The 20,802-nt window shown below is 40.8% G+C and overlaps 2 protein-coding genes across 4 annotated transcripts; both read left to right on the top strand.

Moving 5' to 3' along the window:
- Nucleotides 1–6,817: 6,817 nt before the first annotated feature.
- Nucleotides 6,818–11,076, top strand: cbx3b (chromobox homolog 3b). Its single transcript, XM_050046510.1, is given in 8 exon segments — nt 6,818–6,850; nt 6,853–7,029; nt 7,031–7,075; nt 7,077–7,135; nt 7,575–7,715; nt 7,789–7,945; nt 8,369–8,529; nt 9,839–11,076. Coding segments are annotated over 8 exon segments (894 nt in total). The 3' UTR covers nt 9,960–11,076.
- Nucleotides 11,077–12,490: 1,414 nt separating this feature from the next.
- On the top strand, nt 12,491–19,863 carry snx10b (sorting nexin 10b). 3 transcript variants are annotated; one of them, XM_050046513.1, is made up of 6 exons: nt 12,491–12,652; nt 12,954–13,040; nt 13,133–13,233; nt 13,344–13,445; nt 14,123–14,332; nt 19,336–19,863. In XM_050046513.1, the coding sequence occupies exons 1-6, from the start codon at nt 12,620–12,622 to the stop codon at nt 19,352–19,354; spliced, it is 552 nt and encodes a 183-aa protein (XP_049902470.1). In that variant the 5' UTR covers nt 12,491–12,619; the 3' UTR covers nt 19,355–19,863. The 3 variants fall into 3 exon arrangements, with proteins under 3 accessions (XP_049902470.1, XP_049902469.1, XP_049902468.1); XM_050046512.1 differs by lacking the exon at nt 19,336–19,863 and adding an exon at nt 14,572–14,906 and having other exon boundaries at nt 12,493–12,652; XM_050046511.1 differs by lacking the exon at nt 19,336–19,863 and adding an exon at nt 14,551–14,906 and having other exon boundaries at nt 12,493–12,652.
- The last annotated feature ends 939 nt before the right edge of the window (nt 19,864–20,802 follow it).

Raw genomic sequence — 20,802 nt, 5'->3', positions numbered from 1 at the left:
TGTGAAAAGCAGCCTCATTTCACAATATGTATGCTTTTAGATTTGGCTTACCTTCATTCGTCCCTTTACAGAGAAATTCAGCTTAGGTATAAACATGCAAGTCATCACATTTTTAGTAATGCAAAATAATGTCAGTTTTTATGACATTCAAAAGGGTGTATACTCACGTTTTCTCTCTAAAACCCCCTGACAAAATGAGGCCTGTAACGTGACTGACACATTCCTCCACGTCCATCCGAAAGGACTTAATTTAACTTTTACTCTGCCTCAAGTCAACGAGCTCCATCACCACAAAATTCACGAGAACAAAACAAACCCAAACTGAGAAAAGAAAGAATAGCGAGGAGAATGACACGCAGAGAGAGTGGGAGAAAAGGAGAGGTAGAAGAAGGGGGGAAATATTCTTTTTAGGTTCAAAGGCGATCTTTCTCTGCTCCACTCTTAGTCATTCACTTAGTGCCACATTGGCCCCTGGGGGGATGGGGGTTGCTTGTCATTGGTGCCATTCACCTGTCAGTCAGAGTGTTACAGGATCCGATGGGCTCCTTGTTGGACAGGGGAAACCCCCAGCCAAGGGGCACATGGGATGAAGTCACCACCTGTTTACAAAAGCAACAAAACCACCTCCACTTTCTGACTAGTTCTGAAACTGCTTCTTTGGCCCAGCTGACCCTGACATTTTACTTTGTGATGCTCGGGGAAGTATTTTCATTATTATCTGAAAACTCCTTCACACAGATGAGTCATCAGTTCAAAGTTGTGTCAAGAGTCCAGGTAATTTATGTCTATCAGTTTAGTTATGAGTTATAATTCATGTTTCAGTTGTGATGCAGTTGGACTGACAGCACATGAAGTCAAATGTACAGCACCACAGCCATATTGCACAGAGTATAATGAGGAATTTTCTCCATAAATATTCTACATGAAGACATTCTAGGGTATTCAGATGGTGTATGATGGCCAGAAATGACATTGCTGTAATGTGTCCTTGAGCAATACATTCAGCTGTAAATGACTGATCCCTGACCTTCATAAACAGCACATACTGCATATGAAAACCAGAAACCATTGTTGGAATGTAACAAGTCTTGTACTAAAGTACACTGGGTGGTTTAACTTGACTATTTTAATTTTATTCTACTTTATACTTCTACCCTACTTTCCAGGGTAAATATTTCACTTTTTACAACCCTACTTTATTAAGCAACAGGGCTAAGTTATGTCTTTGCAGATTCAGATTAACATACAAAACATACAATCAGCTTATGAAAAGTGAAGCATGAGGTGGGATATCTTAAAGGGACAGTTCATCCCATAATTAAAAATATATATTTCTTCTATTACCTGTAGTGCTATTTATCTCTTAAAATTGTTTTGGTGTGAGTTGCTGAGTGTTGGAGATATCCGCCATAGAGAAGTCTGCCTTTTCTTGAATATAATGGAACTAGATGGCACTCAGTTTGTGAAGCTCAAAGTGTCAATGAAAATACATTTGAAAAACTTACCAGCAAAGTCTCTTACCAGAAATCATGACCTGCTTACTCAAGATAATCCACAGACCTTGTTGTGAGCAGTTTCATGTAGGAACTACAGTATTTTATTTCTGCGAGACAACACCAGACAACTGTATTACCACACAGAAGAAAGCATGCATCTACTCATGGACCTGGCCGTTCTCATTCACTGTTCGAACTACGAAGAGTAATGCACCACAATTTGTGTATAACTCACATAATCATGAGCTAGTAATCTGTGTATAACCTATGTAATAGAGAAGGCTGCAATCACATGACCAATGCGCTGACGGAAGTAAAGTAAGAGGTAATCTTCATAAGGAGGCAGGGTTGGGTAGGTGGATGTGTCACAAAACACAGGACTTTCTCCCTGTCTTTCCCCAGGAGATCGGTGTTTGGAATGTGTGATTTGTGTGAGGTTCATGATTTCTGGAAAGTGACATTGCTATTGAGGTTTTTTTCAAATGTATTCTCTTATCATAGCACTTTAAGCACCAAAAGCTGAGTGCCATCTAGTTCCATTATATTAAAGAGAAGGCAGAAATCTCTACGACTGATATCTCCAACACTCAGCAACTCACACTAAAACAATCTAGATTGATAAACAGCACCATGGATACGAGGAAAATGTGTATTTTTGATTTGGGGTTGAACTGTCCCTTTAAATTAGCAAGCACAATTTAAAATGGTTACTTCAGTGCTCAAAACACAGACATTTAAGGTCTGCAAATTAAAAACTTCTGATCGAAACTTGTCGTGAAATGAATACCCTGAAGATACATTCCTACTGTATTCATTCCCCGTAACTTTATAGACAGAAAGCATAGCAATACCTACCCCCTCAAGCCCTCCATGCCAGAACAAGGTATAGAATAACACAGAGGAAAGTATCTGGGGGCACTATAATTGTTCAGAAACAAGAGACATATTTCCGCAAGCAATCCCAGGTGGTCCGCCGTCCCATGTCCTCTGATACTCATGAAAAGTCATTTTTCTCTCTGCTGCATTCATACCGAGGACATAAACTGCACTGGAGCCCGTCGCACCAGACCTAGATTGATTCAGTGTGTGACTCTGAATGTGATCTGAGGACAGCGTGTAGAGCTGATGAAGGTGCTGAGGGCTCCCACAGTGGAGGCAGAGTTGGTGACAGTAAAGCATCTCAGCTCTCACACTGCGGCCTTTACTCCAAATGTGCTGTTGCATGTGTGTGTGTTTGCATTACATGTGGGAATGATCTCTAAGAAAACACTATGTAAATATGTGGCCGATCAATCAGTCAATTGGTCAGTCATGAGCTCATGTAAATCACTTTCCCCTCAGACCAGCCATCAATATTACTGTTTCACTGCTTCTTACACAACCAGATTAATGCTTGTTAAGAAAAACAGGACCGACGTGAATGTCCGCGCCCCGGCTGTAACCCGAGAGCCTCAAGGTGGTAGTGAGGGAACGCCAGGGGCCCAGAGTGTGAAAAGGGTCCAGTCAGGCTTGGCCTGAGCCACACAGACCACTACTCACTCCATCCACAGCCTCTCACAGCGGGATCCAGCCATCTGGACTCATTTCGGCGCTAACAGGGTGGCTCTCAAGGCCCATCTGTATGAGGGCTGCATTCACAGTGGGCCCCAAGAATGTGCTTGTCTGGGAGAGAACCGAGCAGATTTAAGGGATGACGGCGCAATGCGATATATCTTTTCACCCCGTACACTGGAGCATGTCATTTCATCAACATCTGTATTTCATTTTTAGTGCCCTGGTCAATCTTGGGTTCAGTCTGTTTGTTTTTAGGCACAAAAATAGGCCTCAAATCACTTGGTTATTGCCTGTTGTTGAGTCAGATACAAACACATGCAAGACATGAAATATGTTTTATAAAACATCTCAAATCTTTCTTCCCTTAAACTCAAACTACAATCCAGAATGGCATAGAAATGTTTTCATGATTCCAGAATAGCTGAAAACAGATGATGATACAGATTTTTCTGTATTTGTGTCACCAGTTAACTTCTAGTCAGTGATAGCTGTAACATCTCACAGCCCACTCTCATCAAATTTCCTGTCTAGATCTTCACTGTCAGAAGATCAGAAATTATCGTCCCGTGTTTCTGAGCATTGCCACGTTGTGTTACCCAACTAAAGTAACCTACCGTCTTTCCAGAGTTTGGTTAAGACAGCCCAAAGGGGTCCATACTGTAGCAGAGCAGTAAATCTAGACAGGCCCTTGCTGCATGCATTACTGCCATTCCCGCGCCTGCAGCGACAGCTCAACCCTATTAGCTGTTCAGTCACTATGGCAACTAGTACTAAAACCCCAAAAGAGCCGACAGGAAGGGGTCAGAGGGCAACAGCAGGTCATACGGCAGATAACCAACACATGTCTCGCCTTGGATTCTGGGTCTACTCACAGGGAAGGCATACTGTGACCTACTGTGGATAAAGGTGTATTGCATGGTTGACCTGGTTCTGTTGCTGAAACTAAAACAAAAAAGTACTTCTTTCTAATGAGGCGCTCATTATACATGGTTTATGAGTTGCAACTAATTTATTAATGGTTTATAAATCATCTATGACTACTTAGATCAGTTATAAGCTATTAATAAGAACAATGTTTGAGTTTCCATGTTGTAATAAATTATCTCTGGTTGGCTTATCCACCATTCAACTACTTACCTGTAAAACATCTGGTCTGCAATTCATTTACAATATTTATTATTTATTTATTATTATTATAACAATTTATTAACATTTTCAAAGGCGGGATCAGCTCAGTCACCTGAAGAAAAAGTTTGTTACATTGTACAAATTCTTTACATTTGCAGGTTTCATACATATCAAATCAACATTTATAAAGTAATGCAACAAGCTGACTTTGTCATGAGGAGGTGGATGGGTCAGTGGATGGTGTGACAGTTAGGTCTACCAAGCTGCATGAAAAGCAAATGTTTTTTACCGAGACAACACTGCTTTTCGAGACAGGATTGTGCCCACAAAACACTATCTTTACCATAACCAAGTCTTTTTGTGCCTAAACCTAACCACACATTAACCACAGCTTTGAAAAAAGTAAAGTTTTATCATATCTGCTGCAAAAAGGTGTACCAGTCTAAAATATCCATGGTATGCCAACATTTCTTCTGTGAGTTGGCAGGCTTGAGACGCTGTAATGCAAACAGATTAATGACTTACCAATGTTTGTATCTGCAGAATTATTAAAGATAAAAACCAGCCAAAGGGATTTTTTCAAATATACTCCCATGGCTAATAAATGACTAACAAGGCATAAGCAAATCATTTATTAACCATTTATAAAGACAAATTATAAACACTTTATAAACGGTGTCTTATAACAAAAAAGGTCTGGCATTGGTTGAAAATTTGTAAAAATGCTCATTCTAGGAAGCAGCTGAAAAAGATGTTTTTTGTTCACCAAACCAGTGGACGCTCATCACAGTCTAGACGACAAGCAGAGGGTTTCTCTAATGACCTATGAGGTGGTGTGGAAAGATGTGCCCATCTGAAGTGGGGGCTACTCTGAGCAAAGACAGAAAATTATATTCAATTGTTGAGAACATTTTCAACACAGTTTTAATAATTAATCACAAAAGAAAACAGCAGCTTACCAGCTTTGCTTTATCAATAGATAACCTTTAGTTCCTAATGATCAACAGTCTAACGCCTACATGAAGTATCCACTGCACTGACAGTGTGCCATGTATAAATGACCAAACATTGCCTTGCAACCTGCATAAGACCTGTATCTTTCCCCCTCTGAGACTGTGATCAATAAGCTCCTTTTCTGGATACGATACACACAACATTCATCTTCCATGCAGGCGTCTGCCAGCCTTTACACTGAAACCCCTTTTAATCACATCCCCAGGGCCTCCACAGTTTTTTTTATTGAAAATAAAACTAATTCTCAGGACTGTGACACATCACCATGTGCTGATTTTACTGTAGGCATCCCTGTATCTGTGTTACATTCTTACGGTGCTGTTGCAGTGAATGCATAAGTACATTTCATGAACAAATGCGCCCAGTGTTACATAATCCTGCCTTGAGGATGAAATGGTATCAGAAACAACAGTGCATCAAAGGCTCCAATGTGAGTCCATCTCCTGGTAAAAACCTTTTGTTCTACTGCCTTTTGCTCTGAGCTTTCCAGCATAAATCTATTCTCATTAGTTACCTGGGGTGCAGGAGCTGAACATGGCAGTCCAATACAAGCAGGCAGCGTCCCCCAGTGGTGCGTTGCAAAACAGTGTGGAAGAACTGGTGGAAAAAAGATACAAGTTGGTCAAGTGGGAAGGCCTGTTAGTGGTGCTTGCTTGGCCAATCAGCAGCTTTGGGGCTTTCCATTGGCTAACAGGGAGTTGTCAATCAAATCCTCCAGAGGATGGTTTTCTGTGGTCTCCTCAGAGCTGTTTAGGAGGACGTGGAGTAAAGATCCCTCCGTGAAAACCTATGTTTAAGCACTTTATTAGGCTCATTCACACTTTATAGTAGGATACACTCTTGGACTGTTTTTTACTCCTGTATGTGGTTATGTATTTCATGTGCATGACATTCCCTTTAGTAAAATATTGATAAAATTTAATAAGTTTTATTTTAAAAAGAAAAAAAAGAAAAGAAAACCCATGTGTTTACACTGAAATTGCAATATCACAGCATAAAAATACGCCATTGCAGGTAAAGATCCTGCATTCAGAAGCTTATTTAACTAAAAGTGTGAGCAACAAAATGCAAGTAGGCCTACAGTAAATTATTATTAAAGTATTAAAAGTAAAAGTTCTCAACAATATTAGGCAGGACTGTACAGTTCAGCATAACATTATCTTCATCATATATGTATATTTTTACAATATTATTGCTGCAATATGAAGATTTGAACTACTTTTAATACTTCTACGTGATAAATGAATCTATAAAAATATCATATTTCATAATATTCATGTTTTTATGTTAAACTCCTTCGCTGCAAAGTAACTTACTGCACACTACAGTGATAAAAATAGATGTAGTGTAGTTAAAAGTAAATACTAAAATTGTACTTTAAATTATAATACAATATAATATAACATAAATGGTGAAGCTCGTGCATCTATTATTGTCTTGCATTAAAAAATAAGCGCTCACATCGATGATATTTCTAAATGCAGATGTGTGATAAGGTTTACGTTGCTTCTTCAGTCACAATGATCAAAAGCATCAAAAGAATAAAAAACAACCTGGAACCAGTCTATAATCCCAGTGAGACGTGCAAAGTGCACTCAGTCCCCTGCCATACCCAGCTGACGCCCATGGGTGGCAGGGCTGTTCCGGACCACTGGACGGGGGGGACGGACTGCTCTCTGATTGGTCGGCGGTGTGCGCGTCCCCGTCGTCTCCTCCCGGTTTTCCTGGCATGACCTTTTCCCTTGGCAACCACTTCCTCCGAGCATCCACGGCCATCTTTAATTTTAACTCATTCATGAAAAGTTGTTTGGCTCATGTAAACACGCCGAGCGACACGTTTTGCGCACGAAGCAGCATCGACGGCGCAGTGTGCATGTAGTTATCCAGCGACCTGCTCCAAACAGAGCCGAGCAGCACCGCAGCAGGCTGTCCGCCGAGACTAAGTAAACACCGAAAGCGTACGTGCATTATTGTTCAGTGTAGCGTCTTGTGCATCACTCAGGCACGTTTCCGCACATGTTTTCACACTGCTATTTGCACATTATGCTCTTAGATAAACTGTGTGAATGAGCTGTACACGTGTGTGGATACTAACGTGTTGCGTTTTGGACGGAAGGAGAAGTGTATTGTGCTCCCGAAAGAGACAGCAGGTGGAGCGCTAGAATAAGTGTGTGGATCATTGTCTGAAGGGCACAGCTGAGTAGTCACCACTGCCATGTTGATCTGCGCATATCACAGCAACATTAAGATCAAAGTGTTCATTTATGACCTCACTGAGGAGTTTTATAAAACAAATTAGACACTTAAGTTTTGCTTTCACATGTTCGTGAGCTGCCAGCAACACCAGCTGGTTGTCATTCATTTGTTTGTGATTTATGGCAGGATGAGAAAGAAGCAGACTGCCAAACAGAGGAAGACTGAGGAGACTACAGTTGTCCAGGAGTTTGTGGTAGAAAAAATAATCCGCCGCAGAATCTTTAATGGAAGAGTGGAGTACTTCCTGAAGTGGAAAGGTTTCACTGAGTGAGTGCTTGCTTTTATAGTATGATTTTTGTTGTCATGCATGATGTTAAAATGTGCTCTCCCCTCCTTACAGTGCAGAAAACACATGGGAACCTGAGGACAATCTCGACTGCCCTGAACTCATTGAAGAGTTTTTGAGAAACACCCATTTCTCAGAGGGGAATGAGGAAGAGCTAAACGAACAAGAGTTCATTCCTAAAGAAGAAATGACAGAGCAGGAGACGGAAATTGTGAGTATGTGAGCTATGCAGTGCCGGAGGGGCTGTAAATGTATATTGTTTCCATGTTATTCACGGAACTTCCTCACCTAAATCTGTAAAAAGGAAAAACAACAACTTATTGTTAGGATGCTTTTTCTGTAGTGTGTGACAGTCTGAAAATCCAGGAAGCCTTGTGTTAGAAAGAAGCCGCGCTGAAGTCCAGTAAAACCATCTGACCATATTGGCAGATTATGTTCCTACTTTTTTAGAGTTTAAAGGCTGAATATGAAACTAAATGGTGTGTGAAGGTGGCTAGTTCCACAACGTCCCTGAAAGTGAAAGCAGTAAAAAAATTCCTTTTTTTCGCAGTGGGCTTGTACGGTAGAAATGCGGATGTTGTCTTTGTGGTTTCTTCAAACTGCTTGTCCTCTGTCCTTGTCACTCTCCTTGCAGTCCTGCATGCAGTCTCAGCAGCAGGCTCACACTGTGCAGAGCAACAGCGAGCCAAATGACGAGCAGTCAGACACCCCCACCGACCTCAGCACTTACCTCGAGCCTGAATGCATCATCGGCTCCACAGACAGACAGGGAGAGCTCATGTTTCTCGTCAAATGGTAACTGCACCACTTCCTCTTTTGTGTCCTTGCCAGGGGTTGAGTAAATGTTTGCATGATGTTCACGTTTAAAGCTGCAGTCTACATGTTCAAACTACCGAAAGGACAATGGAGCATCTAGTGTCAGGTTTATTAGAGTGTTGTTGTAGGCACGCAGTGACAACCTCAGTAATGTTATGCAAAATGAATTTATCATTAACTAAGGAGACAAAGTCTTACAACATTTTCAGTGACCACCTGACGAAACAGTCCTCAGATTAGTAACTGATTATGCGAACATACCACCATGAAAAAGAAGCAGTACGCTCTCACAAATGCAGCCACTCACTTTTTATTTTTTAAACACAGGGCTGTTTTGGTCTGATCAGATAGTTTTAGTTGCATTATGGGAAGTGGAGGACCTAGTGTTTTGGAACTTGATGAATATAAGCTAAGGCAAGCTTACTTTGTTTATTAGCACCTTTTAATCACAAAGGGAAATGAAACTGCTTTACCTGATAGGAAGAAATGCATGAGAACATTTAAAACAATAAAATAGGAAAATCCATTAAAGTAGATTAAAATAAGATTAACTAGAAAAGTGTACTCAGTAGAGTGCCAATCTCTTATAGTCAAAATGGCAGCAAAGATAGCAAAAAATGGGGATTTTAATCAACTCATATCATGTCTAACTTTAGTGGATCATAACATATCAGGTATCTGTAGATGCTTGGGTTCAAAATGAGACCAAACTTTTTATGGATATCAGTTTTTGAGCCATGATCAAGGCCAAAATGTGGCCCGCAGCAGATGTTAAGACTTGTTTTTAGCAGAGACGGTTTCTGGAAAACTTGTGGACACCTTACCGGCCGATTAAGAGGAGTAAGGTGTCCAATGACTGTGTAAAATGGTTAATAAAACAGGTTCTTCAACAGTTGTGAATTGTAAGAGATCCTTGAGCATGCAGTTATTTATGTGCAGACAAAATATGAGGCTGATTGGTCCAGTAGTTTGCGAGATTAGCTGCCGACAGAGAGAGACACACACATGCTTACGCCTAGCAGAGACAATAAAATACAATACAAATGGACAAAAAATGATCAACCAGAAACTCAAATATCTTTTGTGAGTCCCCAGTTTTAAGGACATGCAGTGCTTAACATCTGTATCACCCCTTTGAGGCATAATAACTGTCTGTATATTTCAGAAGTACAGCATTCACAGACTGATTGCACTTCCTCTTCTCAGTACCCTTTACCAAACTGGCAGGAGTGTGTGCTGCTGCTGGAACATTTCTACAAATTTCCATTTTTTGCGTGTTTCCCCACAGGAAGAACTCTGACGATGTGGCCCTGCTGCCGGCCCGCGAAGCCAGCGCCAGGTGTCCCCAGGTGGTCATCGACTTCTACGAGCAGAAGCTGACCTGGCACTGCGGAGACGAGGAGCAGTGAAGTGTGCGCGTGGGTTGTGTACAGAGGCGAACTGATAAACAGCTGCGCTCTCACCTAAAGCTTAGTTTAACCTCCATCGAGTGTCCTCCTTCAGCTGACATTAGAGGCACACTGTGTGAAATTACGCCGCAGGTAGAGTCTCTGGCAGGTGCGAGATCCTCAGCGGGGATGGATTTTATAGTGCTCCCAGTCCCGTGGTGCTCAACGAGGTCTTTGTGCCTTTGCGGAGACTGCGATGGAGACTGAAACTAACCTTCTGTGTAGAGCAGCTGATTTGAGGTCAGACTAACTTGTAGCAGCTTTGGTCTCGCGTAAGCGGACACAATCACTGTGGACATGTGTTTTGTTTTTAATGTTAGACAGTAAGTTAGTATTTATAGTCCTGTTTAGCTACATCTTGGTTGTTTAGTGTGTGCTTTATATTTTTTATAGCAACACTCTGTAGGCAGAGTGAACTAACAGCTGTCCAACCCGTACCTCCAGTCCATGTAGCTTTTAGTCAGAGCTGAAGATTGTAGACCCATTGTTCGAAGGTTTGGTGTTTGAACTTGTATTGTGTGAGGTGTTCATAGTCACAGCCTTTACTGTGTCTTACTGTGTTCTTGTATGACCCTTGTGTTTGATGTCAAATATTTATAAAATGTTGTCCGCCAGAAATTCCCCCACATTTCCAATCAGCTGCTAAGTACCAAATATTTTCTCCTCATGAGTATTGAAATATAATAAGAATATGGTTGAGTTTTCAAAAAATAATATTTGGTGTTCACACAAAGTGACACCCTGACAGAATGAATCAAAAGTCCAAATATTTCTAAAATAAATCTATTAAGATTTACACAATAACCTTTGTGTGCCTGTGATGGCTAATAAGATTGTAAAATGTAGCACTTTAGATAGGAGACTGTCCAATTTTGCGGGGCATCGTCCTCCAATAATTATACAGGTCCATGACACCTGTATCCTGATGGCACTGTCCTGACTTGACATATCTCCCATGATTGTTATGGGACACTCAGCTAAACCTTAGACCTCCTAAAATATACTTGCTACTGAATTACTGTAACCGTTGACCATGGATCTGTGAAGTCTCTGTGAATAAAGGAAACCTTTTTGTGAAGCTTTTCTCTTCAAGTTTTTTATTGTCACATTTGTCACGTGCTGAATCATGTGAGAGAGTAGAGAAGGAAAAACTTTATTGTCTGCTTTTAGCATGCAAAAGCAGAATTTGTCTTTGGTTTGCACGTGCGAAATCTGTTATTAAAAAGACAAAGTTAACACACATAGGACACATTAAAAAAAAACACAAAGTGAAAGTTACATTAAAATGAGCAGCAGGTTCTCAATAATGAGGACTCAATCAAGGTTGAATGAAAGTGCTGTTTGCTGAGGTGGCAAACCAATCATACATTTTCTGTCCAAACTGATCAACAGAGGTGGGACCAAGTCATTGCTTGGCAAGCCACAAGTAATTCTCGTGTCTTTGCACCAAAGTCTCAAGTCCTGTCCCGTGTCAAGACATGCAAGTCAAATCCCAAGACCTTAACTTTGAGTTTCAAGTCCTGAACAAGGCGAATGCACTCTTCACCAAATGTAATGCCATCTTAACAACACTATAAGTTAAATTCACACAAATCATGTATGCGTTTTAGAATTGGAATTTATTTGTTATAACAAGTTTGTTAAAAAGTATGAAACTGTTAAGCTAATGTTAGCTAAGCAATAGCTCACTAACTTTGTTAATATTAGCCTGGACTTACTGTTTATTGTGCAACTTCAAATGTCAAACAAAGTTGGAGGTTGTTGCCTCTCCTTCTGTAATTTTCATATGTGATGAGGTCGGAGTGAGAATGTGTCAGTTGGCCACCACAGAAATTTTGTAGGTGAATTAAATTATCTTTGGTGTCGTTTTTTCCAACTGACACTCAGTAACGTAACGTTAGTTCTTCATGGTTCTCTCCTGCGACTTAAGTGGTTACTCTCAGATTGGTTCAGACAAAAGTGAAAAGTGAATCTGGGAAATGAAGTCTTGCTGGGTATGAATAGTGTTAGTTGAATCACCGTTAGTTGATTCAGGAAATGACTGATTCATAGCCCAAAGATTTAAAATTAGGCCTACATAGGCTACTTTTAAATCTTTGGGCTTTGGGGAAAGTATCAAGTATTTTCAAGTCAAAAAGCTCAAGTTCAAGTGAGGTCACAAGTCACTGGTGTAAAAGTCCAAGTCGAGTTGCAAGTTTTTTTGATTTTGTCAAATCAAGTAAGTCATCAAATTTGTGACTGGAGTTCAAGTCCTGTGACTCAAGTCCACTCCTCTGCTGGTTCAGAAACTCTATGGCAACAGGGGAAAATTATTTTCCATGCTACATCAATTACAACAGTAGCTAAGGCGTTGGGGGTATTGACAGTTTCTAAATGACAGTCAATAAGCAATGCATGTGATAAGAGGTAGTAGTCGGCTGTGGTCATGTTGGCACGGGGACTTCTGTTGATTTTAATGTGATAGTTACAAGGAGGAGCTTATCTCAGTCTTGTGACTTTATTTTGGAACCTTTGCTCCTGGACAGTAAAAGTTAGAAATAAAAGGCACTGGCACAATGCACAACGCAGCATTATCTGGCTGACTTTAACGTTAGTGAGAGTCAAACAAGATTATTGGAATTATGAGAGAAGAAACTGACAAGGCTGTGAATCAGGTAGGTCTGAAGTTATCCTGTTATTCTGATGAGATTTTTAAAAAGTTTTACTGTTTACAGTTTTACATTAAAAAATGTTGATATGTCACATGTTGAGCTCAAAAGCTCTAAAATCTGGTTCAGCCTTAAAGACAACTTGTTATTTTGTCTTGAGTAATACTGGATGTTTAATGGGATTTTCCAATCCTGATTCTAGCTCTGTTAGTCATTGCACTTCCTCTATCTGCAAATAAAACACTTCCTCTTTTTCACAACACATTCAGTTCAGTGCTTCACTGTCTCTCCTGCCTTCTCCATGCAGCAGGTGATCAGTGTCTGGGTGCGGGACCCACGGATACGAAAGAATGACTTTTGGCATGCCTACATAGACTACGAAATTTGTTTGCATGTAAGTAGAATGATGAAAGGAAGCTGTTTTATTTTCCTTCAGTCAAATAGTGCTGTTAATGTAATGTGTATTGTGGTTGCATCTCGTTTTAGACCACCAGCGTGTGCTTCACCAAGAAGATCTCAAGTGTGAGAAGGAGGTACAGTGAGTTTGTATGGCTCAGACAGAAGCTACAAGCAAATTCACTGCTATTGTAAGTCAGTTTTATTGTATTTTGAAACGACATTTTGAGCAAAAATAGAACACATGCTTTTAGTTTTCATGTTAAAAAAAATCTGCACTATGGTTCCTGTCATTTTGCAGGGTACAGCTGCCAGAGCTGCCCCCAAAGAACCCCTTCTTCAGCCTGAACAACGCCCAGCAGATCACTGAGCGGATGAAAGGGCTCCAGAAGTTTTTGGAACAGTAAGAATCATCTCACAGATCAATGAACACATGAACTTTGACATACTGCAACACAAACATAACAATGCTGATGAATCAGAGTTCCCAGAAACACAGCGACATGTGACTGCTGTTCTCACACAAACAGGTAATACAATATAGGCAATGGTGAAATCTACACTCAAGTAAAAGTATAAGAACTACTGTAGAAAATGACTCAAGGAAAAGGGAAAATTAGCTTTTGGGAACATGTTTCTGTTTCAGTATATTTTTAAGATATTTGGGCCGGTGAAAAATGATGAAAAAACATTTTTTATAAAGTTCTTTTAAACTAAAGCATACAGGCTTTGTCTTTTTTGGTATAAAAAGTGTGGCAAGATGTGACTGGTATTTTTGCCTCTTGTTCTGGGTTTTACTCTGTCATCATGTCATCATGGTCAAAATACAGGATGTGATTCTTTTCCTTAGAAACAGCTGGCAGCTTTGCCTCTGCGCATTGAGAACAGGCTAGTTTAATAAAGGTATAAAAGGCAGAGTAAAAAGAATTACTGGCTCAAAATATATATTCAAGAGAACAGTTTTTAAGAGAAACATGAAAAGTTCCTTTGAAAAAACAAACACTTTTGCACTATTATCCACCCCTGACTATAGGCTACTGTACACAGCAATGTGATTTCTTTATTGTCCTTATTCTCCAGAACCCTGCAGAGCCCTCTGCTGCTGTCCGACAGTTGCCTTCATCTTTTCCTGCAGTCACAGCTCAGCATATCCAAGATGGAGGCCTGTGCTGCTGGGAGGACCCACTACTCTGTGGCCCAGGCGGTCCAGCGCTGTGGCCTTAGGCGATTCCACTCTGAGGAGGATCTACAGAAGGACCTCAGCATGTCCTGTGACTCTGACTCAGACAGGTATTGTAATGTCAAACTTTTGGGAGTTTTTCCTCCCCTCACCAACTCACCTTTTTCCCCCAAACCAATCAACAGAGTCATTTTTTGTATTCACTTTTTAAACACAAAGGCAAAATATGCTTTTAAGAATACACTCAGTGATTTATTCTCCAGGACATGAGAACCTCCTCTGCTTCATTCTACAAATATAAATTATAAAATTCACTTTCCATCCACAGTTCTTGTCTCTATCATTCCAGCTCAGAGTGTCGAGATCCAGAGCTTCAGATTAAAGATTTGGCTATAAACAAATCAGAGAGTACGGCTTTACTTGATCTCATGGGAACCCGGCAGGAGGCAACCCTCAGCTCCTCATGTGGCTCTATATAAAAACATCATCATGATCATCGGCACAAATGTTTGGACCTGTGTGGAAGAAATTTGCCTGTTACCCTGTCATACTGCACTTTTGGCTGCGTGGTAGCTTATGATTATCTTACTTATAAAAAGTCATTGTGTTCTCATTAAGGCGTTTTAGTTTGAAACCTGTACAGTAAATAATAATAAAATGTACCTATTGTGTTGTTTACTACAATGTGTTCTGTCTGCTTAGCTTTAAAGTTGTAGCGACAATCTGCCTGAAGATGGCAGTGTTGTTACATCAATATGTGTGATTATTCACTTATCCTATGAACATATGCTGTAACTGTCCATATTTACTCCATAAACAAGCCTAACAGAAGCATGACTAGTTATGGTCATTCACAAGGTGTATTTTTGCCAGATATGTGCAGATAACGATGCAATATCTTCAGCAGTGACAGCCTGATGTCTCTCTGTGGCTGAACTCCCCCTCCTAATAAAGTGTTAGGTGTGGGAAGCTTGTCATGTGGTGGCCACTGCAGTGCTTAGCAGTGTGACGTATAATAGGGTCTCTGCAGAGTTTTCAGACGGCCCCCCTGTCAGGTGTGTGGCTGGTAGGAGGTCCTGCAGGATCCCAATGGACTCGCTCCTGTCTGAGAGGGCCACCAGGTAGACAGGCTGCATTGGTCCCTGCTGAGCAAAATGCCAGCTGCACTGACAGGCCACCTTTTCTACCTGTCCTCCTCTCGCTTTGTATTTGTACGAGCCATTTGTATGACACATATTTCCGTGTGTCTGCGCATGTGTGTGTGTGTGCTGAACACATATATGTGCTCCCACAGTGAGCAGCACCATGCTTATGCAGAGGTAATGACCACTAAACAGAGTGACGGCAGGCTGACATATCTGCACAGCTAATTAGATTAGCTTTGTCTCTCTGCAGCGGCTGTGATATTCATTATAGATTCAGAGCAGACAATAGGCTTGTGTTGCAGAGAACAGAGAGGAGACAGCACCTCAGACCTGCTCCGAGCAGCAGCACAGATTGGACAGTAGGAAAGCCCACTAACTCAAATTGGGGGTGGGTGTCTTTCCTGTTAGACGTGTGGGTGCATGTGTGTGTCCATGCACATCCACATATGCTAATGTAGTTATACATGTGTCTTCTTTGTCAGTGCTTAACTGTGTGGGGCAGCTTCAAACACATCCACTGAGGCTGCCAGTGCTGTCTATGTTTGCTTTAGCTGGATATTCAAAAGAGGTTAATGCTTCTAATACATCCTGAAAACACACCTGAAGTGCCTGGGTGTATTACTGAATGGGCCTACCTGGCCCAGGCCAAGGGGCCCAAGGGCTCAGGGAGCCCCTAAGCCCCCTCTAAGCGTGAAGTTGCTGTTATTAGCTTTGCATTTCTTGTTAAACAGCTTAGTCATCATGTAACAGAGCCCCAAAAGTCCTGAACAAATTAAAGGAACAGCCTAAATATTCACTTTGAAGATGTCCCTTGAAAGAAACCATCAAGATACATTTTAAGAGAGTGTTTCTATCTTCTCAGTTTACGTTCAGGACTTTAGATGTGCTAATTACTCTATGAAATTTGGGCCCTTCAGTTCTGCTAGGAGAAACAACAGCATGTTGCACCCTGTACTGGGGGAGCGGGGGGCCTTTTACATCTCCAGACCTTAGAGCCCATTGTGTCATAATCTGCCTATGCTAAAGTGTTGAAGTAAGGGATTTTTTTTTACACATGGGAAGTCATACTTGCCCAACTACTCAGTCTAACAGATCAATTTCTATCTTTGTTGTGTTTTCAGGAATTCATTTCTTGTGCAAATTTGACTAAGGTTTCTGCAGGTTCACCTATGGAAACCATTATGACTTTCACTTCCTCTAGATAGTCAAGTTTGATCATCTTCTTAGTGCTGAATAAAACATTCTCAGATGATTGTTTTAGCCATCTGTCGTGATATCAGAGGAGCAACAAAAAATGTTTCACAAGGCAATTTTGGAAGAGTTAAATTCCACAATTAAAAATCTATACATTGTGGATATTTTATGGGCCAATTCCAGTGTTTAAGACAAATATGTTTACATTGGACTATATTGGGCCACCAATTAAATTCATAAATGAATAAATAAAGGCCTTCTTCTGCAGAATCTTTTTGCCAGTGGTCTAGAGAAGGCTTTGAAGCAACCTTTAGACCTTTATGGGGTTTTTTTTTGTAGATTTTACTGAAGGTATTAAAGAAGAGTTCACTGATAAAATAAAAAACACAAATTCTAAATAATTAAACATCTTTGAGTCCTTAATTTTAGTTTCCTGTCAACAGATTATGGGGATATGTTGAGAACTATATCAATGTATGAGTTAATGAATCCTATAGTGATATACTTTGGTTTCTTATTTTACAGTTAATATTACTAAATATCGGGGTGCCCATTAGCTCACTTGGTAGAGCAGGTGTCCCATGTACAAAGGCTTCGTCCTTGCTGCAGTGGCCACAGGTTTAATTCCAATTTTTGCCTTTTGCTGCATGTTGTCCCTCCTCTCTTTTCCACTTCCAAGTTAATAACTGTCCTTAATTTTTTTTTAAAGGCAAAAAGGCCTTAAAAAATATCTTTAAAACATATATCTGAGGTGCATAAACTAAGACGGGTACAGTTAGTATTTTAACCTCCACAACAATCCTGTTTTATTTTGTTATGTATCTATTTATGTTAGGTGATTCATGGTTGTCCTTTTCTTTACAAAGACAAATATACAATTTCAATTTGAAGGAGTACATCGATCGTAAGGAACAAAATATGTACTGAGAACAAGTTTAGGGGAGACTCGTGGAAACCAAAGAACCCATTTTCATTCAGATATCTTGAGGTGAGACTTCAAGGGACCATGACCATGAAAATAGCCATGCCAGTTGTTTCCTTGCCAAAACTGAGCCTAAATTTGGGGTTATTAAGCCCCCAGCAGTGTTGATCCATTGGTGCCAATGGATGTCTTACGTTGTCTGGTTTCAGAAGATACCGCCACCTTTGTGCTAGCTTAAAAAGTAAGCATGCCTCTTAAAGACAGTAATGTTGGTGTGTTGGGGAAATTTGTGACCTTAAAAATCATATCAATCAGCAACATTACACTCCTGCAGCAGCTAATGTAAGAGGTTGTTAGGCATGCTAATCATGTACAGTATGTCACAAGAAGTGAGTTTGTTGGGTTGTGAGCAGCCTCTCTGTTAAGTAAATCACATATGTGTCAGTAAGTTTCCTCACATTGTTTAGCACGTTCTACCAGGTTTCTGTAAAACTAAAGCTTTGTTTGTTGCTTATCGTCCCGTGGATTGAAATGTTTACATTGCTGGTTTTAGTCTGGCCTGTCCAGAAATATTGACTCCCTCTTTAATGGTCTGTGACTCTGGTCCACTGGCCGTTAACCTTGAGCCACTGTAGCCTAGCCTGTCAGTGCGGCTTTGCTACCATGACAACACTGACACATTTTAAACCCACCAGATCGATTGGCTAACAGCTCTCTGCTCCATGTTGCATGACCCCCAAGAGGTCAAATGGAGTGAAAACATAGGGAGCGAGTGAAATCACTCTGTTCTCAGGCTGTTTGTTTAAGCTGGACATAACCACTATTATTCAGAAAGGTACAAGATACAATCACGTTTTCATTATTTCCACAAGTGCTTTAGCTCAGTTTAATCTAATTAGTATGCTTATTGTTTGACACATAAAACAGTAGAAGATAAGATAAAGGAAAATGGCCCCTCTGGGAGGTGCCCATCTGCCTCTGACCAAGTCAGCATGTCTTTCTGCAGCGACAGCTCAAATAAACCCCACCTCATGTCTGTGATCTCATGCTTGACTTACTATTCCCTCTGTTGTGTAATTAAAACAGAATCACAAAAAGAAAAAATCCATTTTATGTGTTGGAAAGAACCAAAGTGTCAAACTGGAATGCAACAATATGAAATCCCAATCAAGGTTCGTTTACCAAGTGGACTGCACAGAGCCAAAAACAAATGGAAGTATTGAGGGAGATATGCTCCAGTGGAGGCAAATTACAGATAAATCAGAGGCTGCTCATGCATTTTAAGTGCCACATTATACAGAATCCATTAGTAGCAATAGGAGTTCAGCACCACTTGAGATATTAAATCTCTTTGCCTGCAACTCAGTAGAACCAGGATGAGTCAATATCAGAGAAGCCCAGCTGCACTGTCAATAGATAGGGGATGAGACCTAAAGAAATGATGCCAGCGTTATACACCAACAACGTCATATGATAATGGCACAGGCTGGTGATACTGATGTGTAGCTTTTTATACCGCAAGACAATCACATTCTCAAGGGGGCAAAAGAAGGAGCAAGGTAAATGATCTGGAAGTCTGGGGTTAATTGAATTGTTAATAACACACGCCTCGGCTCTGAGCATTTTTCAAGGTCTCACACATTTCATGCCAATACTGAGCGCTGATTTACAGAGGGCCACAAAATTTCCACAACCTGACAGCCAAAAAAGGATTTTCAGACGTTTCATCTGTCCTTGTAGCTTTGTGTCTTTGTGTGTGTGCTCAAAAGCCGACCCTATATCCTAACACCTGCCTCGATCTGGTGGAAAAATACTTCTTCTCAAGGCTGAAACATTTTTCTCTGTCACTCAGTTGTCACAGATGGAAATGAGCTGACTTCAGGGCTATCCATCATTCATCAAACCCAGCATCCCCAGTACCTTTCCTTTGGTTCTGCACGGTTTATACCTGCTATTTCCCCTCCACATGCTGTCGCCTGTTGGTGCACGGATGTAGCAATTACTGGAGACGGGCGTGATCACTGTACCAAGGCGAGCAACAGCTTCTCGTCTCCTGGAATCAGGGCTGATCAGCGTGAAACCGAGCTCCTCTGCCTCCAACACATGGGCCTGAGGGGGAAAAGGGAAATTGAGATCACCGCTTTATAATTTCCTGAAATAATATGGTGTAAAATCAGACATGTTTCCCTTGAAGCGTATAAACAGATGGAGAAGGAAGGTCATCGTGTTAAGATAACATATCTGCACTTACTGTATATATTCACACATATTCTTTACTAGAACACATATCTTCGTATACTGTACACGCAGGATCCTATAAGGTTATAAATGAGCTCATACAAGAGTGCAAGAACTTTGGAATAAAATGTGAGTCTTGTAAGATATCTTTAGTGTCTATGGTGCCTTTGCTCATACTTGAATTTGTGTCTTGGCACAGGGGAAAAGCCCCTTTGTGTGTCACAAGATCATGTGTGGATAACAAGCCCTCCAGACTTACGTCTTGTTAGAGATGAGGAGCAGGCAGAGAGGGAGCTCTTTGGTCAGACCCCGTCCACTGAATGAGACGCCCGGTGGTGGCAGCGAGAGGACGATAGAGGGTGGAGAAACAAGGGGGAAAAAATGGAGGGGTAGAGGGCACCGTCTCTTGAGGCCTCTGTGCTTCGCTGCCAGTGTGTGTAAATCAGCAGGCAGCTCACGGCTGCAATGAGGTAGAAAATAAAAAAAACATAAAAATGTCCAAGTGAAATAAGAGGCAAGGAGAAATCTTTTATGATGAGCCTAAATTCTCCTTACTCTGCAGTAGATCCACTGGCCAGCTCAGCTTGTCTTCTCCAGACACCGTCCATCATCACAGTGTCTGCATAAAGCCACAAATTACTCAAATTACCCCACCTGCTATTCATGTAATACATATGTAATGAGTGTCCTAAATTCACATGATTATCATTCATGGTATGTTAATAGGGCCCATGTCAAATTCATTAATATGCACGTGAAACGGTGTGGGCTGCCAAACCAGATTGTCTGAAGTTCTGCAGATGTGGTTTAATACACATGAGGTTCTGGGCAGACGGGTATCAACATGTTTAAATTTGTGGTTTTAAACATCAGTTGACCACAGACATTCATTTCTGACCTTTGAAAACAGTTCAATGTTAACTCACAGGTCTGCTTACTAGCTTTTGGAGCTCTCAAACTTCTCCTTAGCTGGTTTATGCGCCATCACAGAAGTTCTCTAGCTGAAAGCTCAGGAAGGTAGCAAGTGGATCATTGTCATATTTATGTTGTTTATCACATTTAGTCCAATTTCTTGACATTT

Source organism: Epinephelus moara, chromosome 6 (genome assembly GCF_006386435.1).
Source record: "Epinephelus moara isolate mb chromosome 6, YSFRI_EMoa_1.0, whole genome shotgun sequence".
Classification (NCBI taxonomy): domain Eukaryota; kingdom Metazoa; phylum Chordata; class Actinopteri; order Perciformes; family Serranidae; genus Epinephelus; species Epinephelus moara.
The sequence above is the reverse complement of the archived record's forward strand: the minus strand, read 5'-3'. Positions and strand labels throughout refer to the sequence as shown.